At 37.8% G+C, this 19,677-nt stretch overlaps 3 protein-coding genes across 4 annotated transcripts; 2 read left to right on the forward strand and 1 right to left on the reverse strand.

The window, feature by feature from the left end:
- The first annotated feature begins 871 nt into the window (after positions 1 to 871).
- LOC147867100 (uncharacterized) lies at positions 872 to 2,163 on the forward strand. Its single transcript, XM_087314851.1, has one exon. It carries the CDS (start codon positions 1,011 to 1,013, stop codon positions 1,776 to 1,778), a length of 768 nt encoding a protein of 255 aa, XP_087170977.1. The 5' UTR covers positions 872 to 1,010; the 3' UTR covers positions 1,779 to 2,163.
- An 8,431-nt stretch (positions 2,164 to 10,594) lies between these two features.
- Positions 10,595 to 15,986, forward strand: LOC147867101 (CASP-like protein 4C1). Of its 2 annotated transcripts, none has more exons than XM_087314853.1 (3): positions 10,595 to 11,284; positions 15,453 to 15,588; positions 15,758 to 15,986. In XM_087314853.1, the coding sequence occupies exons 1-3, from the start codon at positions 10,710 to 10,712 to the stop codon at positions 15,962 to 15,964; spliced, it is 918 nt and encodes a 305-aa protein (XP_087170979.1). In that variant the 5' UTR covers positions 10,595 to 10,709; the 3' UTR covers positions 15,965 to 15,986. The 2 variants fall into 2 exon arrangements, with proteins under 2 accessions (XP_087170979.1, XP_087170978.1); XM_087314852.1 differs by lacking the exons at positions 15,453 to 15,588; positions 15,758 to 15,986 and adding exons at positions 11,776 to 11,911; positions 12,057 to 12,312 and having other exon boundaries at positions 10,631 to 11,284.
- A 1,574-nt stretch (positions 15,987 to 17,560) lies between these two features.
- LOC147867102 (protein SAR DEFICIENT 4-like) lies at positions 17,561 to 19,243 on the reverse strand. The gene has a single exon (XM_087314854.1). The coding sequence runs from the start codon at positions 19,163 to 19,165 to the stop codon at positions 18,164 to 18,166; it is 1,002 nt and encodes a 333-aa protein (XP_087170980.1). The 5' UTR covers positions 19,166 to 19,243; the 3' UTR covers positions 17,561 to 18,163.
- Positions 19,244 to 19,677: the final 434 nt, after the last annotated feature.

The following is a 19,677-nucleotide window of genomic DNA, read 5'->3' on the forward strand; positions in this document are numbered from 1 at the left end:
GTGGGCTCACATGGGGTAACGATGTCAAATTTGAATGGTAAGGTGCATTCAGACACAGATTTGAAACACATGATGAAAAGGGTCTTGACATGCCGGGCAACGCATCTCTCGTCCATGCCACCTCTAAATTGGGCACCCCCGACCATCACTCTGTTGCTCATTGAACAAACGAAGTCGGTTTTCCTCGTCCACATTGGCGAACATTCCTCTTGGTATTAGCACCAATAGGAATCCAACACACACCATTAGGACAATGTGTGACCTTTCCACTTCTAGCATGGTGTGGGCTACTTTGTCATGAACATTCTTAGCCCCAAAATATTGGTAGATTCATAAAATTAGCCCTTCCTTCCACAATGTTTTACCCAAGGTTTCTTTTATGGGGCCAAGTTGCAACCAAGGAAATGTCTTGTTTACAGGTTTCCATGATCACCATGCCTTCTACTCCTCTCTTAGGGTCACCAAACTTTCTTTAACATTCATTTTTCTTTACCATCATGCAATAGTAATACACTCGGATCACATCTGGCATAATTAATAAAATTAACTATACCTCAATTCTTCATCACCTCGTTTATTCCATCACTGTTTTGTGACTTTGATCACAACCTAAGTATCATGGCCTATAATTGTATTGAAGTAGAGTTTTTGTAGCATCTTCCCCAACCCCCAACCCCCAAACCCATGATCGCATGACTAAGAACTCCCAACTTCTTTTGTTTAATTTGATAATTTTTACCATATGTGTTGTCCTACATCTTAACACATTATTTAGATGTAATTCGCAAGTTGTGTTTTAAAAGCTTGGAACAATTCAACATCTAACATCTCTCCTCTTTTATAAGACTTTTGACACCACACAATCTTGTTACATTCTTAGAAAATGAATTTCCTCTATATCTTGTATATGTCTCATGTGACATGGATAAAGGAAAGGAAGCTTATTTATAGAGAAGGAAAAAATACATATTGCCCCATGACATTGCTTGTAGTCTAGGTTTAGGGGAAGGATGGCCACTATGCAAGAGTTTGCCTCGGCTTGGGAGCTGCAACCAGGGACGGCCGCGTTCGAGGTACAAAATGATCGGTTTTTGAAGATCAATTTGGGCGGCCCACTCAACTTTGTGTGGATAAAGATGGGCACCATGGTGGCATACACGGGCGGCGAAGTCAAATTCGAGCGCGAGGGCGTGCTCGAGCACGGCTTCCGGCACGCAATGAAGAAGGCCTTTACGAGCGAAGGTGCGGATCTCGTGCGCGCCTCCTCTAAATCCGGATCGCCCGTCTCCCTCTTCCTTGCGGACCAAGGCAAATCGGTCATCCTCCTCCGCCTCGACGGGGATTCGATCGTAGTCAACGGCAACGACCTCTTGGCCTTCGAACCCACGGGAATCAAGCACACCATCACGATGATGCGCAAACTCTCGAGCATTGTCTCAAGCGGTTTGTTCAATGTCCGGCTAGAAGGCCATGGGTTCGTCGCGATCCTTGCACACGGGAAGCCGATCGTGCTTCCTGTCTACGCCGGGTATCCCCCCGTCTTCACGGACCCACAAGCAACCGTTGCGTGGTCCGGTAGCCTCGTGCCCGATTTCCACACCGATGTAAGCTTCAAGACGTTTATAGGCCGGAGTTCGGGCGAGAGCTTCCAAATGAAATTCTTCGCATCAGAAGCTCACAACAACGGCTTTGTGGTCGTACAACCATATGAGGAGGTGCCCCGACCAGAGGTTGCGGGATCTTCAGGTTGGCCGGATTTTTCTAGCCTAACAGCTTAATAAACTTGCAAAAAGAAAAAAAAATTAGCAATGTCTTTCATGATGTATTTATACTCAAATGGTAGTTTGATCTCCAAATTCCAATGGGCATATTGAAAATGCTTGTATAAATTTGTCCAAGTTTCTATGGCTTTTTTTTTATAATAACATCCAAGATCACCTTCATTGCCTTTCACATTCATTTTTTTTGGTGTCATGAATGCAATATCATAGGTTGATCCAACTCCAAAGCTACGATTTGATCCTACATCACCTTCTTCATTCCATATGTTTGCGACTTAATTAGTTGATCACAATACTACATTGTCTTGTTTAAGGTATGGTAAAGTGAGTTTTGACAACACTTAACCAGTTATTAACGAATTTGTTAGCCCACAACTTCTTTGTTACTAATTTTTTAGCCCACAACTTCTTTGTTTGAATGGTTTTGCCGTACATACATGTACATATTAATCAAAGTGAGTGGGACATGAAGGCATTGAAGTTTGACCATACTTATATATTAATGGACCAATGCAATGGCAAGTGAAGGTATCTGTCTCTTTCATGACACAAAATCCTACCAAAAAGATAAATAACTCCTAATTTCGACTATGCAATGCTTAGGACCTACCATGTGGTTGGTTCCCATTTCAAGTTTTTGGTGCAAGTTCTTGATGTGCAATGATTTTTAATTTTCATCCTGGCCCCTTGTACAAACGAGAGTTATGCTCCTTTTGAGCATACAAATGTTGGGTTATCTCAACTATCGTCTAATTTGAGAGCTCAATTAGGTCAGACCATTTTTTTGGGTGCATTCAAATTCCTTCTATCATTGCATACTCCCCAAAGTCATTAGTTAGGAATTATCCGCCTTGATCAATTTCAAAGACATTTGGCTTCCTCCGTTGAAAACATATATCCACATAACTTTAGAATCATCATTTATAAGCATAAAGTAAGATGATCTACCCAATGCATTTGTTTGATCAATTTGCAACTATCAATATGGACAAACTCTGAAGGATTCTTTGCTATCTTCACAGCCTCTAGTATAAAAGACGTACGATGCTCCTTGCTCATTATGCATACTTCACACTTCTTGACCACTTGAGGCAATTTGTGCCAATTATGTAGGAGCCACTTTGTTTGTGCATTTTACAATGTCAAGAAATGTAGGTGCCCAAGAATAAATGCCACAACTTAGTATTTGGTACACTCTTGAATTCATACATGACTAGTGCAATCATCTTGTGAACATTTTGTGTTTTCTCTTTGCGAACACAATATTGCACATGTATTGTGGAAGATTATTTCGTAGGAAACATATGCCAAATTTCCCACATCCAATTCATTTTGTTATATTTGAGGTAATAGTAGGTAGGTAATGCATGAAAGATGTAAGCACGTGCTTATAAATTAGTAAAGGCAAATATCACATTGTGATGGCTTGGATCGGAAAACCTAGTATGTGCAAGTAAGTTTGCCTTTTATACATAGGCTTATAACTCATTGTAATGATTACGCACCGCCTCACGATTTTATTCCTCGACCACCCGCTCCATTGCCCACTCTCAAGAGATAATTTTAGCACTTGTTCAAAAGAATATCGTAGAATGTTTCTATCCTAGGTATGTATGTTTTTATCATAGAATGTTTTGTTATGGCCCAAATTATTGAAGTAGGTCGTTAACAAAACCAAACATAATATGATGAATATGCATACTTGTCATCTTTGTAATAGCCATAAATGCCCAAGATATACATCTGAAAACTTTTGTGTTCATTTTGGAACATTTAAATCTAGTGACTTGTGAGCAAGGTGATCATTAGGTTATAGTTTGCTTACAGATTGCTTAAAGCGAAAAAAAATGTAGCTTAAAAAATTTATTAAACTTGCTAAAGGAAGGAAATGGTGATACCATATCCTAATTTAGTGCATGAGTTTTGTTATTATCCACAGTCGTCTATAGTTTGTAGATACATAGATAATACCATATTTGGTTATATGAGGGATCTCAATGGCTAGATTGGTTCTATTATAAATGAGAAACATAATAAGCTTGACAAGGTAACTCTATAGTCATTCAAATCACATATTTATAAGGTATTATTCCTCGAGGCTAAGTAAATGCATCTTACATGTCTTTCTAAGAAGACACTCTCTTGAGTTTTGCACCATTCAAAGTTTTTTTACGGTTTCTTCTCCAATTAACGCTCAATGGGGTTCTTTTAGTAGAAAAGCTAGCAAGAACAAGACATCCATCAAATGTGGTTACACTTCGATGCTATGGTTCAGTGGTTTCCCTCTTGGCAACACAAGAGATGAGATCAAAACCGAGCACCATCTTGAGCCATCCTCTACAACACTCTCTCTGGCACACAAATATGTAAGTACATAAAAGGAGATGCCTCCCAACCACACAAAATAACTCGTTCCTCCGTCACTTCACAATGACATATTATTATAATTATTAGCTTTACAACTATGGTGCTTGCCATTCCATCGAGCCTTATTAATTGTTACTGTCTAAAACGTATGTTGTAGATTTTAATCATTAGAGCACCTATGTTGTCCTTTTGTCAATTCTTGCACATGTTGAGTTACATTTTGGATGGACACTTTATAAAGTTACATGTCTATGGATGAGAGACATTTTGTATCTATCCATGTTGACGAGTAAAAGTTTTCCCTTCGAGTCCTATGACTTTTTCAAAACGTTTTAACATGTCATCATTCATGTGACATTTTTGAAGGCTTTGGATTTGGCCCTCAAATCCTAATTGTTGGTACGGAGCACCCAATATCCAAAATGTGTATCTAATGATACATAACCATCGTTGCCATCTAGAGTAGGAATTGTTTTAGAAATAAATGCAAGGTAGAAATTGCATGAAAAAAACAAGTTGTACAACATAATACGAAAGCTTGACTTTATATATCATAAAAAAATAGATATTGGATATTCCCACGATTTCGATATAGCACAACGTTGCTTATAGCTTCACAATACATATACACTATTTACAAATATTAACATTTTATTTATAAACATGATGGCATGATGGTCTGTTGTCACAACTTTGAAACTAGGCACACATTGTGACAAAGTACCACTACACCATCATGTGTGTGTATAATATAAGTTGTTTTGAACCCTAGCTAGGAATTGCATATTATACACGATCTTTCTCGCGGTCTCTATGTTTATGGATTACAGAATAGATGCACTATTGTATGTATGTATATATATATATTAGAGAATAGATACACTATTGTATGTATGTGTGTGTATACATAAGCATAAGCTCACTAGGTTACAACCTACATGTGATCATATTTCAAATTTAAGTCTCTAAGGGAAATGACTCATTAACTTTTGAGGAAATTATATGTAGTATGTACATACCAATGCGACAAGTTGTGTGTACGATCATGGCCACACAAGAAAACATCGACAACATTAAAGTCTATCAAAGACTTTTTCATAAACCATGGAAAGTGTGTGTCCGTCTTGTAAATTATTAACGCTACATTTTAACAATCGACAACGGTTCGGTTTGACCTGAACTGAACCGTGAAACCGTGGTTTGACGGTTTAACGTCTTCAACGGTTCGGTTCAGGTTTAGGTTTTTAAAAACGGTTTGGTTTCAACAGTCAAAAACCGTGGTTTTAACAGTTTAACGGTTTTTAATTTTTTAATAAAAAATTTTAAATTGTTTTTAAAAACTTTAAAATTTGTTTTTAAACGATCTTTTCATTTTTACACCTTATTCTCACATTTTAGGAACATCTTAAACATTTTTTAAGTTCTAAATAATGAAATATTATAAATTTTAAAAAATTAAAAATTAAAAATTTGACCTATGCTGAAAACCGAAACCGAACCACAAAACCACGGTTTTTACGGTTTAATGGTTTGAAAATGGTTTAATGTTTCGGTTCAGGTTTAAAATTTTTTGAACGGTTTGGTTTGGACCCTCTCAAACCGAACCAAACCGTTGCCGATTGTTACTACATTTAGTGGTCAACCCAAGCAAAAAGGAAGAAAAAAAAACCAACAATACTTAAGTAGGGTAAACACCCTAGGTGGCTAGTTGAAAATGCGTTGGCTAATGATTGGCCTTGCTAGGGTGCAATCTCATGTGGTGAACCTTCTTTGTTGATCCACACCACCTTCTTTAGGGATTTAGATCATCATGTTTAGTTTGACGCTAGCTTTAGAGGCTCAAGTAACCTTAGGGAACCTCTCCCTTGCAACTATCAATTTTGATTAATATTTTCCTTATCTTTATTGCCCTATCCTTTACCTTAACAATCATGCTTTAGTTAGTGATTTGGTAAAATACATTGGAATCATTATATCATAGGTCAATGAATCTATAAGGTTAATATTTGCTAATTGTGCCATATTGGTGAATTTATGTCTCCTACATGATGCAACATCATTCGTTCTTTATGATTGGGTTAAAGTAGTACATGGTGTTCAACATCTATAGTTTATTTCGGCAATCAAAAGATTAGTTTATGTTTGGGGAAAAGCAATAGACAATCATCAAGTTTTGTTAACAATTTAGATCAGTAACTAGTTTTTGGATATTCAATCGATAGTTCAAACTAATAGATGACCCCATCTAGAAAAGAGCTCACACCTTACCAAACATGTATATATTAAAACCAAAATTGTGTAGGAAGTGTCACATTTGGATGTAGTTAAAACAAATGTTTTCAGCATTGAATATATTATATGTTATTTACATTTTTATATATTCCTCAATGTTGTATATGTAATGCCTACCTGGCATTGTGCCTCTTCATCACTATTATTGAAATCTACTTCAAAAATATGTTTGTCTACCACCTTGTATTCAGGTGGTGCAATAAAAGTAGTCCACATATTTTTTTCCAAAAAACACTACTTCTCATTAGTTAGCAAATAGAATACAACAGACTTTACCCGAATCCACAATGGGATCAACATACACAACTCGGAGGAACAACTGTAAAACTATCAAACAAAAACAACAATAACTCACCTGACCCTTAAATTCAACAAAACTGAAATAAACCCCATTTTACCCCAACTCTACATCTCCAAACTAACTCTTTTATAGCAAAGTTGGTAACATGACTATACTAACCCACTTTTGCTTGCCAAGCTTTTGCAATCTTGAGCATCAACAAGTGATGATTGAGGAGTGTCAAAAACTTTTGGGAGCAATACAAAACTAACATATCTCGACTTGTGCTAGTACAAGAGGTTGGTTTCAAGTTGAGACACGTATCTAGAGGAAAGAGGCAAAATATTTGGAAAGGGTATCCAATCCTCTTTGTAAAGAATCAAACATTGTAAAAACCTAGGGCAATGGAATTGTTGTACCTCAAAACATTGAATTGTCTCTTATGAGAAACAAATTGATTCTTATTGAAACAAATTATTGTTGTTTGTGAACGTAGCCTTTTATATTGTTTTTAGTTAATATCATTGACACTAAACTAAACGATGGACGCTCGTAAATTTCTAACAAACATAGATATCATTGAGACTCATGATTTAACCAAGAAATTGTTTATTTAATCAACATTTCTATCAACATTAAATGGCGTACCAACCTTAGTAATGTTGAACAAAGTAAATCATTGTTGATGACTAAAAGCATTCATAAACTCTCTTAGTAGATTCCTAAAACTTCGCAAAAAGTCTGGAACTTGTAGGGATTATATCACCCTTCATCGTCCTATTGCAAAGTTTTAACTTTGTTCCTTTCTCCATTTCCGCTACCACAAGGTACACCTTTGAAAATCAAGAAGGCTTCGTCATTGTTCTTGAAGGGATACACCAAAATTTTGCTCATGGCATCATCTATGAAAGTGACAAATTTTATTATGTCAACCTATTCACCCCCTATTCAATAGGTAGGCATCAAACCACACATATTAGAATGTACAAGGACAAGTGGATTCATATTGGATCTTTTTATCTTATGGACACACTTAGTTTTCTTGTCTAATACAATGCTTATTGAACTAGAAATTGATAAAAGATAAGGTAAAGTGACACCTAGAATTGGACAATACTTTGTTGTTGATTTTAGACATATGGCTAAGATGGGCATTCCATAGCAATGTCATTCTATGACATGCAAAGAGCTTGAATCTTGTAGGCTGATTTGATCTGGAGGGATCAACAAAGTAAATTTGTTGTCTCTTGGAGGTACAATACTTGTTTTGAAAACTAGATATTGCATTTGATTTTGTCTGATTAGCCTATTGACCTCAAGCTCTTTGTTAGTTTCGTCACATGACCAACTTTGTCCATTGTGAATTCTCTCGCTCCATCCCTTGGTTTCAAGATTATTGTTTAAACCAATAATTAGCTCCTTCCAGGTTGTGTTACAGCTCCATTGCACATGGTATTATCATGGCTTGGTGGTGAGCTTGCATAAGGTGAGGAGTACTATATATAAAGAAGATTTTAAAGTTGTCAAACCATTCCTTTTTTTCTTTTTCTTGTTAATTTTTTTTCTCATGCAATAGTGAGCACTGAGGATATAGCGTAATCAGGTTTTATCAACTCTTATTTACTTTCTTTAAGGCATTTGTCATGAGCACACATTGAGTACTACTCTTGTTTCTGAGATCATTGTTTTCATCATAGTTGAAGAATACTTGGCATACAATACATGTCGAATATGTATGCTAAATATTCTAAATGTAGTCTACCTTTTTTTAATACTTAGAATACATATGTTAACGTTTTGAAAATATAAAGTAATTTTTACAATTTTTTTAACTTGATGGAAACATTAAATACTTGCTAAAATACCTAGAATTCGTAGAATATTTCTAAATGGCAATTCTCAATTCTAAGACGTAGAATGCGTGTAGAATACTTTAGAGTATTCTTAAACGTATTCCAAACATAAAATATGTGTTTTTTTAATGGCTGTCATTTCAGGCCTATCGCCATGGCACATTTGTTCTAACCACAAGTTGACATCTTTTTCAATGACTCTTAAGCTTGAATAAGACATTGTTATAAAACCCCGAACTATGAACCTTCAACTCTAAACCATTATTATATGATAAATAATAACGTCGCATACAACTACAAGACGACAATACCTATGACAAAAGTCAACAAGTTTGGAGTTCCATTACATTTGAATACCTAGTAGGACTAACTTATTATGTTCATTGTATATCATTTATTGGGCAAATAGAATAATTCAAACTATAAATTTGAATTGAATACAATTATAATATCTCTGTAAACATTTTGTGAACATTAATGGAAGAATAGTTTTTTTTTTGTCATGCAACCTCGCAAAGAGTATTTGCAATATTTTATCATTTTGCTTACATATGATAGAGCCCTATTTATTCCATTAAATCAATGTTCAAAAATAAATATGTAGAAATTCTTTCAATTTGAACCTTGACGTTTGCATTATGAGTAGTGGTTAATTCTTTTGTGATAGTTATATGGACATAATCCTAAACTTCATGATGAATTGACACTTGTATAGATTTTCAAGCATTGTCTTATTTTTCCCTTAGTTTAATTGAAGTTGTTTCTTGGCTTACACTCGCATTCACAATCACATGATTTATTGTGAGAGATAGTATCACCCCCACATGTGTAACCTTTTGTATATTGATGAGTATTAGAAGAAAGCCAAGGTGGATAAAGTAGAGTTGCTATGCCTATAAGCTCATTGAATCAAGTGGTTGTAGTCTAAAGTACAAAGGAAAGGACTTTGGTTAGTAATTATTCATAGCAATGGTTACAAATTATAAAGATGGTGGATGTAACACAATAAAAATGGATTCTTCCAACCGAAGTGCACAGAACAACTTTATAGAGATGTATTCCCAAAACAAAATCAAACCATGAATCAATGTTCTACACCAACATCAAGTATATATGGTAAAGTAAACATAGAAAAGTACTCAAATCAAATAGATACTCCAATTATATTTACTAAAAACAAGTTGTAATTCCAACCAGGCGAGATTCACAATGGTGATAGTCCCAACATGATTTCACAGTGTATTTGGATATCTAGATTGAGAATTGAAAAACTCTTGTACAAGTTGGTTGGCAAGTCATTTGAACCAATCATAGGAGATGCAAAATTGGGGGGGGTCAAGAGGGTGGTTAAAGTCCATAGTCATGATTCATTTTGGGGCTCATTGACATAAATAAATAAATAAATAAAAGATCAATGCAAGTCTTTGATTAATAATGTAACAACAATTGGAATTAAACGCAACCTTAAAATTGAAGATCTAAAATGGGTGTGGGTTATATGTACGAGCTGATCTCTCTTTACCAAACCATGGTGTACATGATGAACCAACAAGGGGACATACGAGGATAGTACAGAAAACAATGGATGTGATGTAGTTGTTCAAGCATCTGATTGGGGGGTTACTGATTGCTTTAAATCATGGGGTGATGACGGATCGAAGGTCCTTGAGTTGCCGATGGTCAAGGCTAGAGTTTGTACGACGGGGACTCTCGAGTCGTGACACATAAGGTCATCGAAAAAACTTGTGGCGCGTGGGTGGCAATCCAAAAGTTTTTGGTGTGTGTGTGTGTGTGTGAGAGAGAGAGAGAGAGAGAGAGTGCAGCACAACTTGGGAGGCGAATGTCAATAAAAGGATCTAAAGAAAGTCAATGGGTTAGATTTATTAGGGGAAAAAAAAGAATAGAGTGGTAGGTGCTAGGGAAAGAGAGAGACGCGTGAAGGAAGGCACACACTAAAAGTCAACCAAAGGGATATTAAGTGTATGTGGAAAAGGGGTTGTGTTATGTAGTTGTGAAGAAGAAGAAGAAGAAGAAGAAGGAGAAGGAGAAGGAGAAGGAGAAGGAGAAGGAGAAGGAGAAGAGAGGGTGTGTGTGTGTGTGTTATTGCACAAATTTGGGTGATCAACAAAATATATAATGGTGAGACCAAATTATCACAATTCGTCAGACGATGAAGACTCCCCGAAACGCCAGCCTCAATTCAGCACCACCACCAATTTCGGGGCGCCCCCCGTGCGTGTCGGTGGGGGGGGCATGTCTAGCGCCTTCGAGACCATGAACATGGCCGCCCCACCCGTCCGTGTGGCTGGTAACGCTCCGAATTATGAGACTGTGAACCTCGGACCAGGGCCCGTCCGCGTGGCCAGTAGCGCTCCGAATTATGAGACCGTGAACCTCGGGCCAGGGCCTGTCCGCGTGGACGGTTCCGCCTTCGAGACGGTCAACTTCGATGCAGTTCCCGTTCGTGTGGCCGACAAACCCAATGATGCCAACTTTGGCCATAATGCCAATGCCTTTAATAACATTCATTCGAGTGAGACCCCCATGGTGTCCCCGTATAATCCGATCCAACCCACCTCGACACCCCAACCTATGCCATATGCCCTTGTCATCGCCAATGTGATCCTCCGCATTCTCGGCTTTGTCTTCCTCCTCGTCGCTACCGGTTTGATCGTCTCCAACTCCAACTTCAAAGCTAGCACAACCACCAAGTAACTTACCTTGTTTTCTCGTGCATCCACAAATATGCAATCAAATTTAGGCACAAATGAGGTCTGCACACATGTGATGGCTGTTGCAATATTTGAGTTATATGAGCATCTATATATAATTATGTTTTTCTATGTGCACATGGTCGCATTTGTGGAAGCAGTTCCAAGACATTCGGTGCACATATTTAGATTAATTATGGTCCATGTCCACAAAGTCGATCGGGCTTTTTAATTTAGATTTAACCACCAATATGAAATTTAATCAAAGGTTTTGTGTGCTTCATGTAGATATTTACTTGCTCATTCATTTATGTATGTGTGTGTGTGTGTGTGTGTGTACATATGTATGTATGTATGTATGTATGTATGTATGTATCTTTTTATCTTTCAAGAGAGGCCAATTCTGATCTATGAGACGGGACCTTGCCTATGGCAAGCATCAAACTCTTATCGCAACAATGTATAACTCTTGTTCGTTTGTGAAATCTTAGGTATCTTGTAGGAGCATTGATATTGGGCATAGTATATGAACTTTACCAAACCATCTCCGCAATAGTGCGCATCATAATAGGAACGCAAATGCTACCGGGATCGATTTCACTTTACGTTTCCTACATTTTGGATCAAGTAAGTTTGTAGCATCATAAATGTAACGACTCACTTGGACATGTCATTTAAAAATCTCTAAGGACTGAATCTAGAATTTTGGAAACTAGTTAAAATATGCTTTAACTAACTTTGGTTTGATTTGTCATTAAAAAACCTTGAACAGATTTTCATAGTGTTGTTGTTGACTGCTGGAGCTGCATCTGCTGCCTATCTCAAAGACTTGAATGCTCTCGGACTATGCGAGGGTTCAGAGCTAAAGAAATTTTGTAATCAAACCATTGCATCTACGAGCATGGCATTTCTATCTTTCTTGCTCCTTGGGGCAAACTCTATTATCTCATCCTTTTGTTTCTTTACAAACAAGATCTAAGAAAAGTATTCTATTCTTATAATTGAATCATTCAATTCCAGCCCATTCACATTGGTTACTACTATGTCAGGAGTCACAAAAAGCCATGGAAAAAAATCCCAAGTTTTTGAAATAAACCATCATCATGTAAAAACCATTTATATATTTTATTTTTTTGTTCAAATTCAAGAAGTAGCCATGCTTTGTATAATACAAACCTAAACATTAACATGTCTTGACCACCAATCTATTGTTGTCAAAAGCAGACTTGCTTTATGCTGATTTCTCTATACTCAGCTAAGGAAAATGTCGATTTCTGCGAAATGGACATCATATGAATGGATAAACTGTACAACGTCTCATTTTGCACCTCAATTTGGAGGAAAACAATGAAGCAAAACACAATTTTAGATAGTTATGGATGGCATCCATAATGTTGTTATCGTAGTTTATACAACCCTTCCAAGATGTTGCCAATTCCGACAAGTGTATTGTAGACATGTAAATCCCATTGATAGGAAGTAGTTAGAATACCTCGATTGTCAGTTGATGCAAGTTGGATGGATGCAATCTTGTATAAAAGCTTATGTAAAGAGACTCTTTAGCCAAATTAGCCTCCTGGACATGATATGCTAATTTTGAGTTCATCCTCATGCCAGCATTCAGTGTCATCGATGCCTTTAACTATCATACATGATGACCAATATAAATTCCTAGAATATACATTTACTAGCTCATTGTGGTGTATGTGGATTCCTAATCTTCTTGCAGACTGGAATCATGATCACAATGTTCATCAATGGTAATGGAGATAGATAAGAAACCATTGTTCATGAATGATATATGGAGATAGCTAAGAAACGTAGAGATATATCATTATTGTTTTCTATGTTATTTGTTGATGTTTCCTTGCTAAGTAAAGCACTTTAAGCAGTTGATGTTTTCTTCGCCATTGTATAAGATACACCTCCCCCTCACTCGAGTTCAATGATCAATCCAGTTCCTCACTAATGAAGTTCACAATAAGACTAGTGACCATCGGGGAATGCTAACTAATGAGATGTCGTATGTGCAATAAAGTTAATCAATGCACCACCAAATAATGAAATCCATAGTTTGTTGCTTGAAAATGAAAGTCTACTTCAATGACCTTTGTGTGAAAATTTAGCAACTTGGGTATTCCAGCAAGTATTCATCATTCCAAATCATGGTACAATCCTAAATATATATATTTGGGGTGTTGAAGATGGTTTCACGATGGTATATACTAATGATCATCAGACCAGATGCGTACATTAAGCAAAACCGTTTTAGAGTTTGAATTTAAGTTGGAAATAAGTAATAAGATGTCAATAGAAAGCATCATCAGAGTCTACACCTCATGGCATCATCTATGAAAGTGACAAATTATGTTGCCTCAACCTATTCAATAGGTAGACATCACTCCACACATATTAGAATGTACAACGATGAGTGAATCCATATTGGATCTTGCTTTTAAAACTAGATCTTGCATTTGATTTTGTCCAATTAGCCTATTGACATCAAGCTCTTTGTTAGTTTTGTCACGTGAACACACACTGAGTACTACTCTTGTTTCTGAGATCATGGTTTTCATCAAAGTTGAAGAATACTTAGCATACAATACATGTCAAATATGTGTGCTAAATATTCTAAAAGTATTCTACCTTTTTTTCATACTTAGAAACAAGTCCATAGTCTTGATTCATTTCGAGGCTAATCCACATAAATAAATACAAGATCAATGCACAATTCTTGAATCTAAACACAAACGGTGGCAACCTTGAAAGCAAAATATCTTAAATAGGTGTGGGTCATATGTGCAAGTCGAGACGGCACATTCCAAAGGATGTGATCTAGTTGTTCAAGCACATGATTGGTGATTAATTGAAGGTCCTTGCGTTGCCGATGGTAAAGGCTAGAGGTTGTACCACGATGACTCTCGAGTCTTGACACGTTAAGGTCATCAAACAACTTGTGGAGTGTGGGTGGCATCCCAAAGCTTTTGATGTGTGTGTGTGTGTAAGCACAACTTGGGAATGGGTTGGGTTGGGGATGTCAATAAAAGGATCCAAAGAAAGTCAATGGCTTAAATATATGAGGAAAAAAAATAGTTCATGACAGAGTGGTGAGGAATAAAAAAAGTACATAACAGACTGGTGGAAGGTACACATTTAAAGTCAACCAAAGGGATAAGTGTATGTGAAAATGGGGATGTTTATGTAGTAGTGAACAAGAAGAAGAAGAAGAAGAAGAAGAAGAAGAAGACGAAGAGAGGTCAACAAAATATGTAATGGCAAGACCAAACTATCACAATTCGTCGTCCCACAATGAAGAGCAGGCTCAATTCAACACAATGAAGAACATGGCGGCACCGAATTACGAGACCATGAATCTCGGGCCGACACTGATGCATGCGAACGGTCCTGCCTTCGAGACGATCAACTTCGATGCAATACCAGTTCGTGTGGTCAACAAGCCCAATGATGCCAACTTTGGCCCCAATACCAATGCCTTTAACAACATTCATTCGAGTGAGACCACCATGGTGACCCCGTATAATCCGATCAAACCCACCTCGACTCCCCAACCTATGCCACATGCCCTTGTCGTCACCAATGTCGTCCTCCGCCCTCTCGGCTTGTTCTTCCTTCTCATCGCTACTAGCTCAATCATCTCCAACTCGAAATTCAAATACAGCACAACAACCAAGTAACTTACCTTGTTTTCTCATGCATCCACAAATATGAAATCAAATTTAAGCACAAATGGTGTGTGCACACATGTGATGGATGTTGGAATATTTGAGTTATATGAGCATCTATATATTATGTTTTTCTATGTGCACATGGTCGCATTTGTGGAAATAGTTCCAAGACTTTCGGTGCACATATTTAGATTAATTATGGTCCATGTCCACAAAGTCGGTAGGGCTTTTTAATTTAGATTTAACTACCAATATGAAATTTAATCAAAGGTTTTGTGTGCTTCATGTAGATATTTACTTGCTCATTCACGTATGTATGTATGTATGTATGTATGTATGCATTACTGTGTGTGTGTCTTGTATGGATCTTTTTATCTTCCAAGAGAGACCGATTCCAACATATGAGATGGGACCTACCCCATGGCAAGGATCAAACTCTTATTGCAACGATGTATAACTCTTGTTCGTTGGTAAAACCTTAGGTATCTTGTAGGAGCATTAATATTGGGCATAATATATGAAGTTTACCAAACCATCTCGGCAATAGTGCGCATCGTAACAGGAAGACAAATGCTACCGGGATTGGTTTCTCTTTACATTTCCTACATTTTGGATCACGTAAGTTTGTGGAATCATAAAATTATGTAATTTCTCACTTGGACATGTCCTTTTAAGAAGGAGAAGAAAAACAAAATCTCTAAGGACTTCCAAAATTTTGAAAACTAGTTTTAAAATGTGCTTTAACTAACTTCAATGCGTTGATTTGTCATTAAAAAACATTGAGTAGATTTTCATAGTGTTGTTGTTGACTGCTGGAGCTGCATCTACTGCCTATCTCAAATCCTTGAATGATCGCTCACAATGCGAGCGTCAAGCGGTAACGAAATTTTGTTATCAAACCATTGCATCTACGAGCTTGGCATTTCTATCTTTCTTGCTCCTTGGGGCAAACTCTATTATCTCATCCTTTTGTTTCTTTACAAACAAGACCTAAGAAAAGTCTTCAATTCTTATAATTGAATCATTCAATTCTAGCCCTTTCACATTGGTTATTAGTATGTCAAAAGTGACAAAACGAAAAAGAAAAAAATCCAAAGTTTTTGAAATAAACCATCATCATGTAAAAGCCATTTATATCTATTTTTTGTCAGATTCAAGAAGTAGCCATGCTTGTATAATACAAACTTAAACATTAACATGTCTTGACTACGAGTCTATTGTTGTCAAAAGCAAACTTGCTTTATGTTGATTTCTCTATACTTGCTAAGGAAAATGTCAGTTTATGCGAAATGGACATCATATGATTGAATAAACTTCATAACGCCTCATTTTGTACCTAAAGGTGGAGGGAAACAATGAAGCAAACATAATTTTAGATAGTTATGGATGGGCATCCATAATGTTGTTGTCTTAGTTTATGCAGAACTCTTCCAAGACGCATTGATAGGAAGTAGTTAGGAAAACTCTCGAGTAGTCGAGACTCGGAATACAAGGATTGCCGGTTGATGCAAGTTGGATGGATGCAATCTTATATAAAAGCTCATCAAGTGACTATGTAGGCAAATCAACCTCCTACACATGATATGCTTATTTTGAGTACATCCTCATGTCATTCAATCTCACCAATGCCTCTAACCATCTTTGGTACATGATGAACAATATAAATTCCTAGAATATACACTTACAAGCTCATTGCGGTGTATGTGGGTTCCTGATCTTCTTGCAAACTAGAATGATCACAATGTTGATCAATGCTAATATTGATATATGGACATAGCTGAGAATCCTAGAGATATATCATTATTGTTTTCTATGTTACTGTTGATCTTTCCTTGCTAATTAGAGCACTATAAGTGGTTGATGTTTTCTTCACCAACCTTTACCATTGTATAAGATACACCTCCCCCTATTATACTATAGAAGAGTTCAATCCACTATTTGTGTTGTTTATCATAAGCAATTGACATCAGATTAATTTTGCTTCATAATTCATGCAACATAGTTAGTCCTCGTAGCATTTCTAAGAAGTGGCATCATTAGATGCTAGGTTTTAGCATTTGCTAGCAATGGGCACGGTTCGGTTCAGTTTCAAGGCAAAGAAACCAAACCAAACTGAACTATTTAATAAAAAATTTAAACCAAACCATTTAAACCCAAATCATTTAGGGAAAAGTTGAAACCAAACTGAACCAGTTAATAAAAAAATTAAACATAACCATTTAAATCAAACTAATTAAACATCTAAATAAACAAAATACATTAAATTATAGAAGCATTTAAGTTAAATTTATTAAATCAATAAAAAACCATTATTTAAACCATTAAATTAACAAATTATTAAGGTAAAAAAAAAAGTTAACCAAAAACCTATAAACCTTTAAACCAAACCTATACACCCGAGTTTTAAAACCAAACCAAACTGTTTATCGAAAATCCAAACCATTAAATTTTTTTGGAACCAATAAACCACTAAACCAATGTTGGGAGATCAATTTGAAGAAAGCGATGTCTCTAGCAGTTACCAATGGTTTCTTCCTGCTGATGTTTCATATACCAAAATTTCAACATCTTGACCTAAGCCTTTTCTTCGATGGCATCAAAGTTTTCAAGGTATTGGTGCGGTGATGAGATTTGTCATATGAAAACCTTTCTTTCTTGGAAACAAAATTTGTGCAAAACGTTATTAGAGTGATGATCAATTTGAAGCAAGAGCTCAAAGACTCTTGCAATCAACAAGATTTCTTTTTAACTACAGACATTTCATACACACGGATTCTTCAAAAACCTTTAGCTGTCCTTCAGATTTGATTGTCCTATGAGCTTTCTCATAAACAAGATCTGGCCATCTTTAGCTGTCCTTCAGATTTGATTGTCCTATGAGCTTTCTCATAAACAAGATCTGGCCATCTTTGGCTGTTCTTCAGATTTGACTATTCTATGAGCTTTCTCATAAACAAGATCTGGCCATCTTTAGCTGTCCTTCAGATTTGACTATCCTATGAGCTTTCATAAACAAGATCTGGCCATATTTAGCTGTCCGTTAGATCTGATTGTCCTATGAACTTTTCATAAACAAGCTGAGCTGTGGCCAGATCGGCGAGGGCGCACCTGACCCGACTTAAGCACAGTGATATCAGTCGAGTTACTTCTACCTGATTTGATTGGGCTTTTCATAAACAAGATCCGGCCATCTTTAGCTGTCCTTCAGATCTGATTGTCCTATGAGCTTTTCATAAACAAGCTGAGCTGTGGCCAGATCGGCGAGGGCACACCCGACCGACTTAAACACTGTGATATCAGTCAAGTTACTTCTACCTGGCCTCTCTCCAGAGAGGAGCTGGGAGAGATTACCTTTAACAAACCTGCTCAGACCAACTAGCTCTCCAGCTTCAATGGCAGCTGCCTCCGTGTCCACAAATACAACATTGTCACAGATGGCGTCCTTATCAGCTTCACACATGTCACGACGAAACGATCCAACCAGGTCCAGGTGCGAACCTGGACCTAACCATGCTCCGCGAATCAACGCTTCATGAGACATGGTAGCACAGCAGATGAGGTCGGCGGATCGACATGCTTCCTCCAGCGCGGTGCAAGCTGAAATGGTGATGTCTCGGTTTTCCATCTCGGCCTGTAGAGTTTCCGCCATGGCTGAGGCTCTGCTGTGGGTGCGATTCCATATAAGGATCCTACAGATGGAGGGCCGAACGGAGCAATGAGCTCTTACAAGGAACGGTGCCATCGCTCCAGCTCCGACCATGAGGAAGGTCTTGGGATCAGGTCGGGAGAGACGGTCGGCCGCAATCGCCGAAACAGCGGCAGTTCTCCACAGCGTGAGGCTTCCTCCGTCGAGAAATGCAACAGGCCGGCCCGAAACGGCGGAGGAGAGCAGGTAGGAGGCCGAAACGCCGCCGCCGCAGGAAGCATCATCGGAGGGAGCGTCGGAGCTGCGCGGGAAGACGGAGACGATCTTGACGCCCATGAAAGGGAAAGCGTGAGGGTTAGGGTTTGCAGGCCAGGCAGGCATGAGGAGGAGCGTGGCATCATGGGAAGGGGAGGGGAGGGAGTGGCGGTGACGGATCGGGGAGACGAAGGAGGCGGCGTTTGCGAAGGCGAATCGGAGATGGTGGAGGAGGGGAGGCCATGAGAGAGCAGAGGAGATCTGGGAGGCGTCGATCGCCATCGCCATCGCCATAGCTCGGCGGGCAGAAACCCTAAAACGCAGGGATGCAGGTTTCACACGGAGACGGCCAAAGAAAGGGTGTCCAGAAGAGCCCAAGAAAAAAGTTTCGACCCAAAAGAAGACGCCCAAAACCAACTTAAATATGAAGGGCTTAGGCTCTATCGGCTATCGTGTAAACTGATCTTCATCTGATAGATCGATGCCTGATTCCCTCTCTCTCTCTCTCTCTCTCGCGTCCATCTATCGGCCAAACGCTTCTCGAGTGCCATGAAAAGCGCTTCACACGGATTCTCTTTTCGTGTACACTTATCTGATCGATCGATGCCTCGATAACTGTAACCTTTAAATTTTGCGTTGAAAACGTAATAAAACAAGATAGCACTTGACTGTGACGTTAATTTTGAGATATTGAATAAAAGCTCGAGATAACGTATTAACAGTGCCTTAAGTAATTGCTTACAACAGAGGATTTCCAAATCGTTACAAAAGTTTAAGAGAGAAAGAAAGAAGAAAACAAAAATTCA

Source organism: Azolla caroliniana, unplaced genomic scaffold (assembly GCF_043228905.1).
Source record: "Azolla caroliniana isolate FFs.n. ecotype wild unplaced genomic scaffold, voAzoCaro1.0.p SCAF_2, whole genome shotgun sequence".
In the NCBI taxonomy this organism is placed as follows: domain Eukaryota; kingdom Viridiplantae; phylum Streptophyta; class Polypodiopsida; order Salviniales; family Salviniaceae; genus Azolla; species Azolla caroliniana.